Here is a 13,251-nt window from a genome sequence, read left to right as displayed (position 1 = left end):
TAGTGGGTTTCTTAGCCATAACTTTGTCGCCAAATTTTCAATCGGGTTTAGATCAGGACTCTGGGCCCGCCATTTCATTATTTCAATGTTCTTGGCTTCAAGGAACTGCTTTATCTGTTTTGCAGTGTGATGGGGGTATTGTCTTGCATGAAAATTGCAGGCTGATTGGGAGATGCTTGCAGGGAAGGTACCGCATGTTGCTGAAAGAGGTTCTGATAAACATTTGCATTCACTCTGCCATGTAGCTGTATAAGAGGCACAAAACATCCCCCAAACCATGAGATTTCCTCCTCCACCTTTCACTGACTTCTTTACACACTCGGGCTTCAGTCTTTCCCCAGTTTGATGCCAAACAAAATGCTTCCCATCAGACCCAAATAAATTAAAAACAAAAAATAAAATAAAAAAGCAAAGGTTAGTCTAGCCTTTTGATTCTTTCTGCTGATGAGAGGCTTCGTCACTACAGAGTGAGCTTTCAGTCCGATTTCTCTTAAACGTGCCGAGACCAATCCTTAACCTGGTGAATGCCTGGCAGAATATTTAAGCTTTTGATTTCCATACAGTGAAAATGGACAGGGATTTACTCCATAAAGTGTTTTAAGTGGATGGTGACGAAGCTTTAGAAAGGATGCACAGCACCACAACAGTATAATAAAGCTGTACTAACGCATTTCATTGACAGGAAAAGTGCTCCATGGGATACTTCAGATGAAACTCAAATACAATGTTCAGCTCAGCAGGAGGAAGAGGAGGCCCAGAATCACCAGCATTGTGAAGAGGATGAGATCATTTGTCCAGGTATGTGACCAAAGTTAGTGACTAAAGTGCCCTTCAGTTGATGATGGAACATTTTCCTCTGGTACAAATGTAATTTAGTTAATTGTTCTTAATACAGAGACTCAGATGACTCAAAACAGCACACCAGAACTAATGGTGACCAGTCCTGCTCAGGTACAGTAGCGCCATACAACTCGGCTCCAATCCAGAGGCAGCATCCTACAAGGAACCTCACACAATAGACCATATAGACTGAATTTCAATAAGACCTTATAATTTTAAGTGAGCTTCCATCATTCACAGCCCCAGTCTCGTGCTGACAGTGAGGTGATGGAGGTAGAGGAGGGAGGAGGTGCTCCTGTCGTAGAAGAGGAGATGATGGAGCAAGAGAGTGGTCCAGCAGAGGCAGCTCCTCTTCACATTAAGAGGCTGGAATGCCCCATGTGCTCCCAACTCTTCCCCCTCGGCAGGATCGAGGTGCACGCAGCTTTATGTAATGGCGAAACAGACCAACAGGAAGAGCAATCGCAAGGTTAGCTCTCTAATAGCACTTTTTTAACTTTTCAGTATGCAACTAGATGTAAGAAAGAAGACCAGTCAAATTCAGTATGTAAATATTATGTCGCCAACATGGCTGTTAATCGTCTCTGAGATATTTGTGGAATAGGTCAAGAAATTAGTGAAGTGAAATATTTTGGGTTATTGTAGTTGTTGCCCGAAGGAAAAGGACCAGAAGAAATTTGACCGAGGAAACTCCGCGATCTGGCAAGTAGGTACAACAAACATTCAAACATTGAAAGATCATTAAACATGTTGAGGATAAATTAAAATAGTGTCATAAAAAACCTGACACATTTTAATAGAATTTTCTTTACAGATCAACACAGATGGAGAAGTGGAGTTTCCAGGAGTATCCAGAACAGGTCACTTTGTGCATTGAAAAGAAAGTCTCAAGAGCTAATCAGGTAACATCATTTTTAAGTGTCAACTTTCTCTGAGAGGGTTTGTGTTGTGTTTGTATCAAGTGTCAACAACATAGTGCTTTTGTAGGAAAACGGCCTGCTTTCTGCTCTGGACCGGACAGAACGGAGACAGTCTGGTGTGTGATCTTTTTCTCATTTCTAGTGTTTATGCCAATAAAGCTTGATAGATGAGGCCTTTTATTACATTCAGTTCTTTTACTCACAGGCACTGATGAACCTGGACCATCTGATGTTTCTACAACAAGCAACTGGTACAATTCCAATATTGCTTGCTAAACATGTTGAATGTGCATATGCCTTTACATTTATCCAAATCGGCATTAATTATTACATGAATGGTTCCCCAGTGGCCCTGCCGATCCTGTGGTGATGGGGACTTCTGAAAGTGTAGACTGCTTAGCGATGACTTCCTGTACCAGTAACGCCTTCACTCCTCAGTCAGAGAACACTGACTGCCTTATTGACTCCTCTAAGAACAGCCAAAGACTCTCAAGAATGAGAAAATTGAAAAGATAGTGTCACTGTCAACGTGCTTTTAGTAACACTTGTGTCTGTGCTTTTCAATGCCTCCCCATTTGTATGACTTTTTATGAAAAGAAAAATGCACAAATGTATCTATTTAAGTCTTTGTTTTCATATAAAAGTATATTAAAAGATACTGCCACCTCATGACGTTTCTGTTAAATGTCTAATATGATATTTCTATGTAGCGATCGTTTGTGGGGGGTTTTCTCCAAGGTGCAGTCACAGTTACCATTGCTTGGTGAATTTCACATTTTGATCAAGAGTTTTACATGAGGTGAGTTTTCCCCACGCAGATGAACTACTGGTTAACTATAAATACTTAAGCCACATGGAATAAAGTAATGCAATATTAATATGCTGATCTGGTTTCTTTTTAGTAGGCAAGTTTCAGGATCAGAGGTTTGGGATCCGCCATGTCAGTTGTATGTAGTAATTTGTGTGGTGATAGCACCACCTTGTGGAAGTTGTGTATTGCAGCTCTTCATTGTAATTTGCCTTAGACGATATTTACTTGGAAGAAGAGAGGCCATCCAGCGGCCAGCTTGATTATTGAATACTCCTTGTTTTTACCTCATTTGGCTCGTAAAGAGTGTTTTTTGAAAAAAAAAAATATATATTCTGCTTGAAATTTTTGTGGAAACTGACAAATTTTTTCATGATTCTTTGATGAATGGGGAATTTCAAAAGAACAGCATTTATTGAAACTATGTTTACATGAAAAATGTGTTTACTGTGACTTTTGATCATTTTATTCCACCAGTGCTGAATAAACTTACCACATTATATATATGAAGAGTTCATTTGCAAAAACCGATAAACGCCACTTTAAAAAAAAAAAAAAGAGCTGATTGCCGTGCATTATTCTCCACATATAGCGCGATATGAACCCTAACATGTTTGGTCAAAAAAGCCGGTTTTGTCCACTTTCAAGGCATCGCGAGTTCACGTTTTACTGCAGAAGCCTACAAGCACCCTTGTTTTTGAACAGAAGCCGATACATTTTAGCGAATCAGCGCGCTGTATTCAGGTCAGGTGACAAAACAATTTTATGTATGTGTTGAGTGGTTTATAAATATATAGTGGCTTTCTGTATGCGTCTGTGTCACGTGACTCCTTAAAACAAATTACAAGAACAAAGATGATGATTGAATTGGTCTGTCTTGCTGCTTTGCCCCTGCACATCCCAAAATAATGGCGGGAAACACGAGGAATGCATGTCACAGTGAGGGGGTGGGGGTGAGGTCTCTTTGCTGGACAGTTCTCATTGAAACTGTGACCCAGTTATGTAGGGATTCATATCACAACAACAACAACAACGTTTGTCAGGCATCTACATTGTCATCTGAGGAGATTACAAAGATTAAACGAGTGTTTTTTTTAAACTCTAAAACATGAAATGTGGAGTTATCTGCTTTTGCCAAAAAACGACTGTTGTAGTTATCTGCTTTTGCTATAAAAACAAACTTAATATGTAAAAAAAAAAAACATACTTTCAATTAACTTTAATTTTGTAAATTACCTGTATTTATTTAAGTTATTATTACTTAACGCAAGAACAAAGATGATGATTGAATTGGTCTGTCTTGCTGCTTTGCCCCTGCACATCCCAAAATAATGGCGGGAAACACGAGGAATGCATGTCACAGTGAGGGGGTGGGGGTGAGGTCTCTTTGCTGGACAGTTCTCATTGAAACTGTGACCCAGTTATGTAGGGATTCATGAGAATGTCCTAAAGTATGGACAAAAAACATTTTGTGGACCCAATATCTGTAAATGACAATAAAAAGTTGGGGCCAAATGTAAAACCATTTAAAAGTTCCAATTTATTTTAAGTTTTTTAATAGTTGATGCATTAGTTCTCACAAACTAACAGAACATTTATATAGCATTTCATCTAAGTCAAGGTAAAATCTAAAAATGTTCATTGTTAATGTTCATTCATAAAACATTACTCTGCACTTTAATCCTAAAACTGGTATAAATATAAAGTAAACAGTTTTTTTGAAATTGTAAAAAATGCAGAAAGTTTTCTGTGAGGGGTAGGGGTGGGTTTAGGTTAAAAAGTGTATAACTATCTGTATATAAAAACAATAGAAGTCTATGTGATGTGCCCATTTAGATAGCTAAGTAAACGTGTGTGTGTGTGTGTGTGTGTGTGTGTGTGTGTGTTAGTTTGTCATCAGGGTAAAGTTGGCGTGATTCACAGCTCTAAGCACAAGCATCATACGTATATTACATCACCTAACATGCTTTGAAAAAACTCAGGTTGGTGAATGTGATATTGTGCATTATTCTGAATAATGCAGAAACAATGGCTTTTGTGTTGTTAAATTTGGAATGGATTTTAGTTTTAGCTTAAAGGATTTAATTTTTAAGCAATAAGACCGATGAACTTTATGGACTCCTGAAGAGAAATTCAAAGTGAAACCGGTCCAGTTTTGTTTCATTGACAAACTAGACTATCAGCCCAGCACACTTCTGCATACTGTTTGGCAGTAACCCAGAATCCCTTTGGCCTGCAGCCTCTAGGGCTTCTTCCTCTAACTTGTGGGAACTGATAAAAATAAGGAAGCGCATGAGTTGTTAATACTGAGCAGTATTTCTTGCAAGATTGCAAACTAAAACACGAAGTGTCATATTTCATTGCCAAGAGAGTGTTGAAAGGAAAACTGATGCAATACATATGTTGATATTTAAGCTATCTGATTTCAGGATGCCACAAACTTCCTGAGAAGCTTGGTTTTCCACCATGCAGGTCAAGGTCAGTTTTAAAAGAAATTAAAGTAGCTTTAACTCGAAAGTACCATCGCTATGTTGTTTTGTTGTTAAATATAGATTAAATGTAATTTGTTGAATGTAAGAGTGCTTTTCTGACCCACTTTTTTATATATAATTCCATTATTACTTCTATTGTCTTTGAAATATGGTTAAAGTGTGCTACCAAATGTACTGACGTTTGTCAATTTTTGACATTTATGAAGAATAATTCAAGAATATACTCGAATGTAATTTCTATTGAAACTTGTGTCATATTTTTTTTTTAATATTTGAAATGACACATTTGTAATGATTAAGTTACAATGTAGTACATTTGAAATATATGTTAACTTTAAATGTAATATTGAATAACACTACAGTTACACATAATATCAAGTACTTTACATGTGCTTTAGTATGTTAGTCGTTAAAGCACCACAAAAGTTTATTTAAACATGATGATTTAAAATGTACTTTTAACTTCTAAAGCTTTTAATTTCACATCATTACAAATTTTAAAAGTTTACGTGATACAAAAAAACAGTCATGAAAGTGTACTCCCTTTAAGTGGCCTTTTATTTCATTAATATTATTTAATCTGCAAGTACAGTGCATTTGAAGTGCATATTCAAAACAATTAAGCATGCTTTTTTCTCAGGGTAGGTATATTTCACTTCTAGAAATTGTTAGTACCAGTTCCAAATCAGCACAATTTTCAAATTGTGCACTTTACAAATACATTTTAGTGCAGTATTTAGAGAATGTTGAATGTCTAAGCGCTTCTCAACTTTATCTCATAGACATTTAGGGATAAAGCGACTGACAAGAATGGGATTCAAATCCACACATGCAGAGTTTAGCACTTACAAAAAAATGAGCAACAGCACCCCTTTGAGGTCTTTTAGACACAGTGTGAGGACGACTTCCACTACTATGGTGCCCATCAACTGATTAGGGATGTAGAATAAGGTCATGTAGAATAAGGCATTAAAGGCAGAGTAAGTGATTTCTGGTAGCCAATGTTTGCGATTCGGCCCGAATCAGTTTTCTAAAGTGTTTTTTAAAAATCACTTACTCTGCCTTTAATATGTGCTTAATTAGTACTAATAAATGGCTAATATTCTAGTAATATGCATGCTAATAAGCAACTAGTTAAGATACCCTAAAATCAAGTGTTACCAATACCTTTAACATAATTAATGGGGAAATTAAGGTTTGCGAATAGAAAAACTATATCCAGTTGCTTCACATGCACCAGACATTCTACAACGACCCGGAAGAATAAAAATGCAAATGCAAGAGACTTTTTGCAACGGTGGTGTGACCTCCTGCTGTCACATATCATCTCAGGACTGATGGGGGACATTTGTTCTGCACATGCCTCCAACTATGGGAAAGAATCAAATTCTCAATAGTATTTGCAATCAATATTGTAAAGCTTGTATTTGTTTGTTGCCCTCCTACCTGGGCTTCCTGCCACTAATGTTATGTTTAATATCAAATTGTTAAATATCTAAATAAATGACTAATATGAGGATATTTTGTCTTACAGCCTTAAGTCACCTTTATTTGTATAGCGCTTTATACTGATTGTGTCAAAGCAGCTTTACAGTGTCAAACAGGAAAATAGTTTGTCAATAATAGAAGACAATAACAAAGAGTCATTTTTCCAGCTAAAGCCAGTTCATTGATGATTCGGTGATGTCATCATCCAGTTCAGCTCTCTTCCAATACATCTTCCATATACAGACAACCACGAGTCAACCATGTTTTCATGCAGTTCAGGTTAATGTCAGCAAGAGCAGGAAAAAATTAATGTCACAGCCATTGTCTCGTGGAAATGGTCACGTGCACACTCCCCCTGCTGGAGAACTAAATACATGAATTCTATATTGTTTATTAAATACATATTTTAATATTTTACATTTAAAAACGGACTCGTCTAATTGTTCCAGGAAACGACTGTGCTGGCCAACAAGACTAGTGTTTACAGTTGGAAAATATATATTTTAGAGGAAATCTCCTGCATATATAGCTGCTATTGTAGCCTACTATTTTAAATAAATAACGCTAAAAAATTATAAATATTTCACGATACACTAGTAATGTAAATCTTTAGGTGTTCACTATTTCATTAAAAATCAACACGCATGCTCTGTGCTGTAGATATAGATTTTGTCTTGAAATGCTGATTTCGGGGCTCCATATTGAAATTGTGTTGTATTTAATGATCGTTGTTAGTCACTGGATTGAATTAAACAGCGAGCATGTTTCCACAAGCAATTTAATGTACAATGCACAACATATATTAAAGTTCTTTTGGCAAATAGAGTTAAGCCACACCTAGATCCTGCCCTATTTTCACAAAAAAGCACTAGCTTTTCTTCAGCTACATTTATGTGTGTGCCGGTGCTGTTAGTACCCGGCTGTGTAACTTGATAGGGGGCATCGAGAGAGTGATCAGGGAATGTTGAGTTGCAATGGAGCAGAGTACGATACAGGTAAACTGAATTACAACTTTAAATTGTTACTTTGCTGCAGCTCGAGGCGGTCGCCGCGCGAGCTTGAAATTTGCTCCTTTGTTTTTGAAAATTAAAATCGTTATTTGTTAATCGAGGCTCCCTCGACACGTCGTAATATTTGAAGTTCGCTAAAATAACGAATTGATTCCTATCCAATCAAGCCAACGAAGACTTGAAAATATTGTCTCGTATTTCGACGAGAAACTTTTATTGGTTTTTAAATGTATTTGAAATTTCCTCGATGCTGTATTGGTTTTATATATAAAAAATGTATTGTTATATCAAGAACGCCTGCTTTTGATATTTCTATTTTTTTCGTTAATGATTAATTTCTTTGTGTATCGTGTAGACTACCTAGATTCTCCCTCTTGCCCCCCCACCCCCACATTTCACATTTGCCAAACAGATTTTGTTTTATTTTCTATTGAAAACGATATGAATCCAGTCCGCGATTTTAAAGGGAAAGCTGTATTGTTTTTATTCACAATATGTCGACACATTTTTCGATAAAATCTCGCGAATATTAAGCATGATTTTAAAATGACGTGGTAATGAAACTTGTAGGAAGAAGTAAACTTGGTGGAGCTGCTGATTTTCTTTGAGACTACGAAGTTTTTTTTCATCATGCTTAAGCTATTTTGTCGTTGTGTGAGCCGTAATATATTTAAAATGTTGTGTTTAGTCAATATAACGTAATATCGTTTAGTTGTTTCGTGGCTTTTAATATTAATATGAGATTTTCGTGTTGGCTAGAAATGCTAGGCTATTGCAGTACATTTTTGAAATGATAGCCTATGAGACTTTTATGTATGTGGCAGTAGGAAGTTGCCTAAAATATGTTATTGCGCGTATTGAATGAATACCAGTATTATTAAGCCTCACAAAGCACCCGGATTGAGGATGTTGTTTATCACTGTTATATAAATTACTGTATATAAAATATAAACATTTTTATCGTCAGTAAGTCTAATATGAGCATATTTTCATTTTGCATACTAATAAATATAAACAATTTTGGGCACAGTAAAAGCTCTAAGGTCATATTTGTTATTATATTTTTGCCTTTCTAAATCTTTCTCAAGCTCTCCGTGTGTTTAGAATTGGGATGATACATTCCTTTTGGTGTTTGTTGGAGTACATAAAGTAAAAAGTTGACAGCCACAGATGTGTATGTGGTTTAACTGTAAGTCTAGTTCTCTTTTTTTACCAGTAGGCGCTCGACGTGTGGACGCCGAATGTTGTGGCTTCTGATTGGTCGGTTTTTCGGTGAATATGCGGGTTACCGGTGGGGGTGGGGTGAGGGGTGAGTGACCCATGACTGTGTATTATTACCTCGTGAACGCGTCCTGTGATTGACATGTTAAGTTAAAGTACTGAGATGAATATGTCAGGCTCAGGCCACTTTTAAGAGGCAGTAGTACACTATTACTATGGAAAACATATGACATACAATGCTGTGCATGTGCAGATCAGGTCCCTTTACAAAATACATATATTACGGATAAATGAAATAATTTACATGTGCATATTGCATTGTTTATAATCTATTTATGACTATTTTAATATATTAAATGTAAACAACATTAACAACAACGAAAATGGAAAGATCTTGTATAGATTTAAGTTCTTTTAGTGCTCTAAGAGCTTATTTCTTAATCATTTGTCATATTACTCTGTTTTTGCAATGGAAGTAGCCTTTGGTGCTGACATAAAAAACAAATAATAATTTATAATTGTATAGTTTATAGTTCAAATATTAATAACAAATTATATGTAATATTATAATCTAATATACACTACCGCTCAAAAGTTTGGGATCAGTAAGACTTGTAATATTTTTTTATGCTTATGCTCATCAAGGCTGCATTTATTTTAACAAAAATACAGAAAAAAACAGTAATCTTGCCACTTTTTATTCATCAAAGAATCCTGAAAAAAGTATCAGTTTCCAAAAAAATATTGTGCAGCACAACTAATAATAAATCAGCTTATTAGAATGATTTCTGAAGGATCATGTGACACTTTAGACTGAAGTAATGCCTGATGGAAATTCAGCTTTGCATTACAGAAATGAATTATATTTTAAAGTATATTAAAATAGAAACCATTATTGTATATTGTAATAACATTTTGCAAGATTACTGTTTTTTTTTTCTGTATTTTTGATCAAATAAATGCAGCCTTGATGAGCATAAGAGACTTCTTTAAAAAACATTACAAGTCTTACTGATCCCAAACTTTTGACCGGTAGTGTATATATTATCCATACATACACTACCCTCATAAAATATATATTTTCCAGTGAATTCATTCAGATGAATGAATTCCCATTAGCCTTTAGTATTATTTATAGCTTTAAGTATTTTATCTGTTTGTTTTATTGTTTATTTTATGAGCTATTTTAGTAGTACAGTAACAATATCTTATTATATATTAATGAGATATTAAAACAACAACAATAATACTAGTATTAAGACATTTTAATGTTATTAAAATAAAGAATATATTCAACCACATACATTCATGCTTTTAACCAAAAATGTTAATTTTTTTGCCTCCGATTTGAGCAAAAACACTGATAAAAGACAGAATATTTTTCCTACCGCTCAGCTGGTTTGAGAAGATTGCAATGCTTACTGCTCAGACAGATAATTTGAATCATGTGAGGGGTGTTTGCATGTGTGTATTTGAGCTTCATAGTTCACATGCATAAGTTTTCTTCTAGAGCTTTGACTATTATTGAATGTTTGTGTAATGACAGCATTTCTATTTGCTTAAAATATCTGCACAGGAGCAAATTCCAAATCAACTATATGAATTGATAAGTTGTTTTTTTTAACCATAGTCTGGTTTTAATGCTTGTGAATTTGTGTAACCTATAATTTTTGTGCTCTGACTCCGTATTCTAAGCAAATGTGTCATTTTCTCACACGGCTGCAAAAAAGCCATATGTGGGTGACTTTATTCTGTTGTTTTCATATGTGCATACAAACATGTTTATTTTCTAACCTATTTGCTCTTGTCTTAAACAGTGGTTAGGTGCACCCAGCTGCCTTCGAGGGTCTTTTGCCTTTTATAAGTCAGTGGGTTGCAAGCAAGCGTCCGGGGGACCAACGCAGGTTTGGAAGCTTGGGGAGTTCTACTTCATGCGCTGTGGCCCCCAGGAGCCGGTGTGTATAGCAGAGGTCACATTGCTGTGGGAAGATCAGACGCAACGCCGCCTGCTGGCCAGTTCTAGACTCTACTTCTTACCTGAGGACACACCGAAGGGCAGAGCAGTAGAGCACGGAGAGGTGAGAGCTGGGAAAAGCAACATAAATAATCTTTGGTTAAAAGGAGTGCATAGATCCATCCATGAGCACCAGAAGATTACTGTATGTTACCATCTTGAATGTAGATATACACACCATTTTATATATATTAATAATAGTTAATATTGTCATGAATATAGCCATTGTTGCTAAAAACAAAATATATATATAAATATATAAAATAAATATATATATTAATAGTTTAACATATTTTGCAGTTGTGTGTTAATAAAAATAAATAATAAAAAACATAAATAGTAACATAAAGCCATAAATAAAGCAAACGGCTTATGGAGATTCAAATAATCTGAAAGAAACTCAATTAATTTGATTAGATATTTTATGAGGGCAGTTTACAGTATGTATGGTCAGTACCACAATATAGTTAAAAGTTTGAAATTAACATTTCTTAATGTTTTTGAAAGAAGTCTCTGATGTTCATAGGGATGTAACGGTATGAAAATTTTATATCATGATTATAGTGATCAAAGTTATCACGATTATCAGTTATCGTGATTTATCGTGAAACCGGTAATCGTTCCATCCCTAGATGTTCATCAAGGCTGCATTTATTTGATGAAAAATACAGTAAAAACTATTATTGTGAAATATTATTAAAAAATGTAAAACTGTTTTCTGTTTTAGTAGAAATATAAATATAATTTATTCCTGTCGTGGCAAAGCTGGAGTTTCAGCAGCCATTACTTCAGTCTTCAGTGTCGCATGATCCTTCAAGAATAATTTCTTATTATTAATGTTAAACGTTTTTTTGCTGCTTAATATTTTTTTTTTGTGAAAACTGTGATATGCGTGCATTACGTTGATCAAAGATTGACGGTGAAGACATCTATAATGTCTCAAAAGATTTGCATTTGAAATACATCCTGCCATTTTAAACTTTTTATTCATAAAAGATAAAAAAAAGTCATGTTCCCACAAAAATATTAAGCAGCAAAAACTGTTTTCAACATTGATATTATTGTTATTGTTATAAGAGTTGATATTATTATAAGAGTTATTACCAAAGGCTATTTTCTTGCCAAGAACAGAGTAGTTTACAGTACAACAAAGCTCTTTAAGAAAAACTTTGGCCTGTAAAAGTTATTTTAGATATGTTAAAATATAAATAGGTAATAATAATAATGTATAAATAATGCAAAATACATACAGAAATTATTTTATTTATCTGTAATATATTTAATTTATGTAATAATGCTTAATTTTGTTAGGGGACACACACATGCACAGTATTGCATTTCTTATGTTTTCCATATTACCTGTGTATTGTCTCTTGAACATGGCCTGAGCATGACACACAAAAGGGATAATGTAAAATCCAATCCCTTTTTCTGTTTTGTGCAAATGGAAAAACTGCTGTTAAATGATTTGACTAGTAATAATAAGAGTTTGTTACTTCAATCATAAATAATGTTACTCTAAATACTTGTAAAATGTTGAAGAGTGCTTGAATTAGTAATGAACATAAACTAGTGCTTTTATAGTTTGCTAGACAGCCATATGCTGGCCAAAAGTATCAAGACTCCCTTCAATTACCATCATTTGAAAATTAAATTCTTTTGCTGTATGAAAGAATTTTAAATAGGGCTGCACGATATATCGAAATATCGCAATATGCATATCGCAACAACGTGCGATTATCTGAATCATTTTAATAATAGGCTACTTAAATCAAAACGTTGCAAAAGGTCAAAGTTTTAGTTCGATGCATATAGCAGAGAATAGCTTGACGTTACAAACAGTCATTAAGTGCAATAAATTGCAGAAAACAACTCTTTGCCATCTCGTCTTGCTGTCTGACTCACACCTGAAGCGCGCGCACAAGGCGCATCTCGCACAGCGTATCTTCAGTTCTGCCGCACACGTGCAAAGCGCGCACACACACACACATACACACACAGAGACGCGTTTCAGACGGTGCGCGAATCATATTGATTCGTCTTTCGCATCTCCTCCTCATGTTTGAACAGACACATACACACAGAATTATGTCAATAGTACCCGTCTCGACGATCATTCTCGTAAACGCAGTCAGTTATGTTTTAAATGAATGTAAACAGCTGAGAAAGAAATTGGATGTGTATCATACTGGATCCGTGCAGTCGGATTTAAAGGAACAGCAGCCTATAAATACGTGCTGCTGAATATGTCACTAATGTTAATCAAACAACAAAACAGCTATAACAAAGATTAATCTAAATTTAATTAATACAGTGAACACAATGCATTGTTATTTTACACTTAATTATTAAATTTTTGTACCTGAATACTACTGTTTATTTTATCTATGCTTGTAAATTGTGTATTTGTTTTTTTTTTTCTTTACTTTGTTTCTTCAGTAGAACACAAACAAAGATT

At 34.9% G+C, this 13,251-nt stretch overlaps 2 protein-coding genes across 5 annotated transcripts in view; both read left to right on the top strand.

Moving 5' to 3' along the window:
* LOC107707129 (BRCA1-A complex subunit RAP80-like) overlaps positions 1-2,524 on the top strand; it is an 18,553-nt gene extending 16,029 nt beyond the window's left edge. The window contains exons 14-18 of one of the 3 annotated variants that reach the window (XM_016511036.1): positions 1,486-1,546; positions 1,655-1,742; positions 1,828-1,876; positions 1,966-2,011; positions 2,108-2,521. In XM_016511036.1, coding sequence (XP_016366522.1) covers positions 1,486-1,546; positions 1,655-1,742; positions 1,828-1,876; positions 1,966-2,011; positions 2,108-2,276 — 413 coding nt within the window. In that variant the 3' untranslated portion in view covers positions 2,277-2,521. Of the gene's footprint in view, positions 1-1,485; positions 1,547-1,654; positions 1,743-1,827; positions 1,877-1,965; positions 2,012-2,107 lie in introns of all 3 variants that reach the window. The other 2 variants (XM_016511037.1, XM_016511035.1) reach the window with 2 other exon arrangements.
* Positions 2,525-7,426: 4,902 nt separating this feature from the next.
* The window catches only part of LOC107707128 (AT-rich interactive domain-containing protein 5B), a 28,998-nt gene continuing 23,173 nt past the window's right edge, over positions 7,427-13,251 (top strand). For both annotated transcript variants that reach the window (XM_016511034.1, XM_016511033.1), the window contains exons 1-2: positions 7,427-7,543; positions 10,597-10,857. In XM_016511034.1, coding sequence (XP_016366520.1) covers positions 7,523-7,543; positions 10,597-10,857 — 282 coding nt within the window. In that variant the 5' untranslated portion in view covers positions 7,427-7,522. The remainder of the gene's footprint in view (positions 7,544-10,596; positions 10,858-13,251) is intronic.

Source organism: Sinocyclocheilus rhinocerous, unplaced genomic scaffold (assembly GCF_001515625.1).
Source record: "Sinocyclocheilus rhinocerous isolate Xijiao unplaced genomic scaffold, SAMN03320098_v1.1 scaffold535, whole genome shotgun sequence".
In the NCBI taxonomy this organism is placed as follows: domain Eukaryota; kingdom Metazoa; phylum Chordata; class Actinopteri; order Cypriniformes; family Cyprinidae; genus Sinocyclocheilus; species Sinocyclocheilus rhinocerous.
This window is presented reverse-complemented; position numbering and strand designations above follow the sequence as displayed.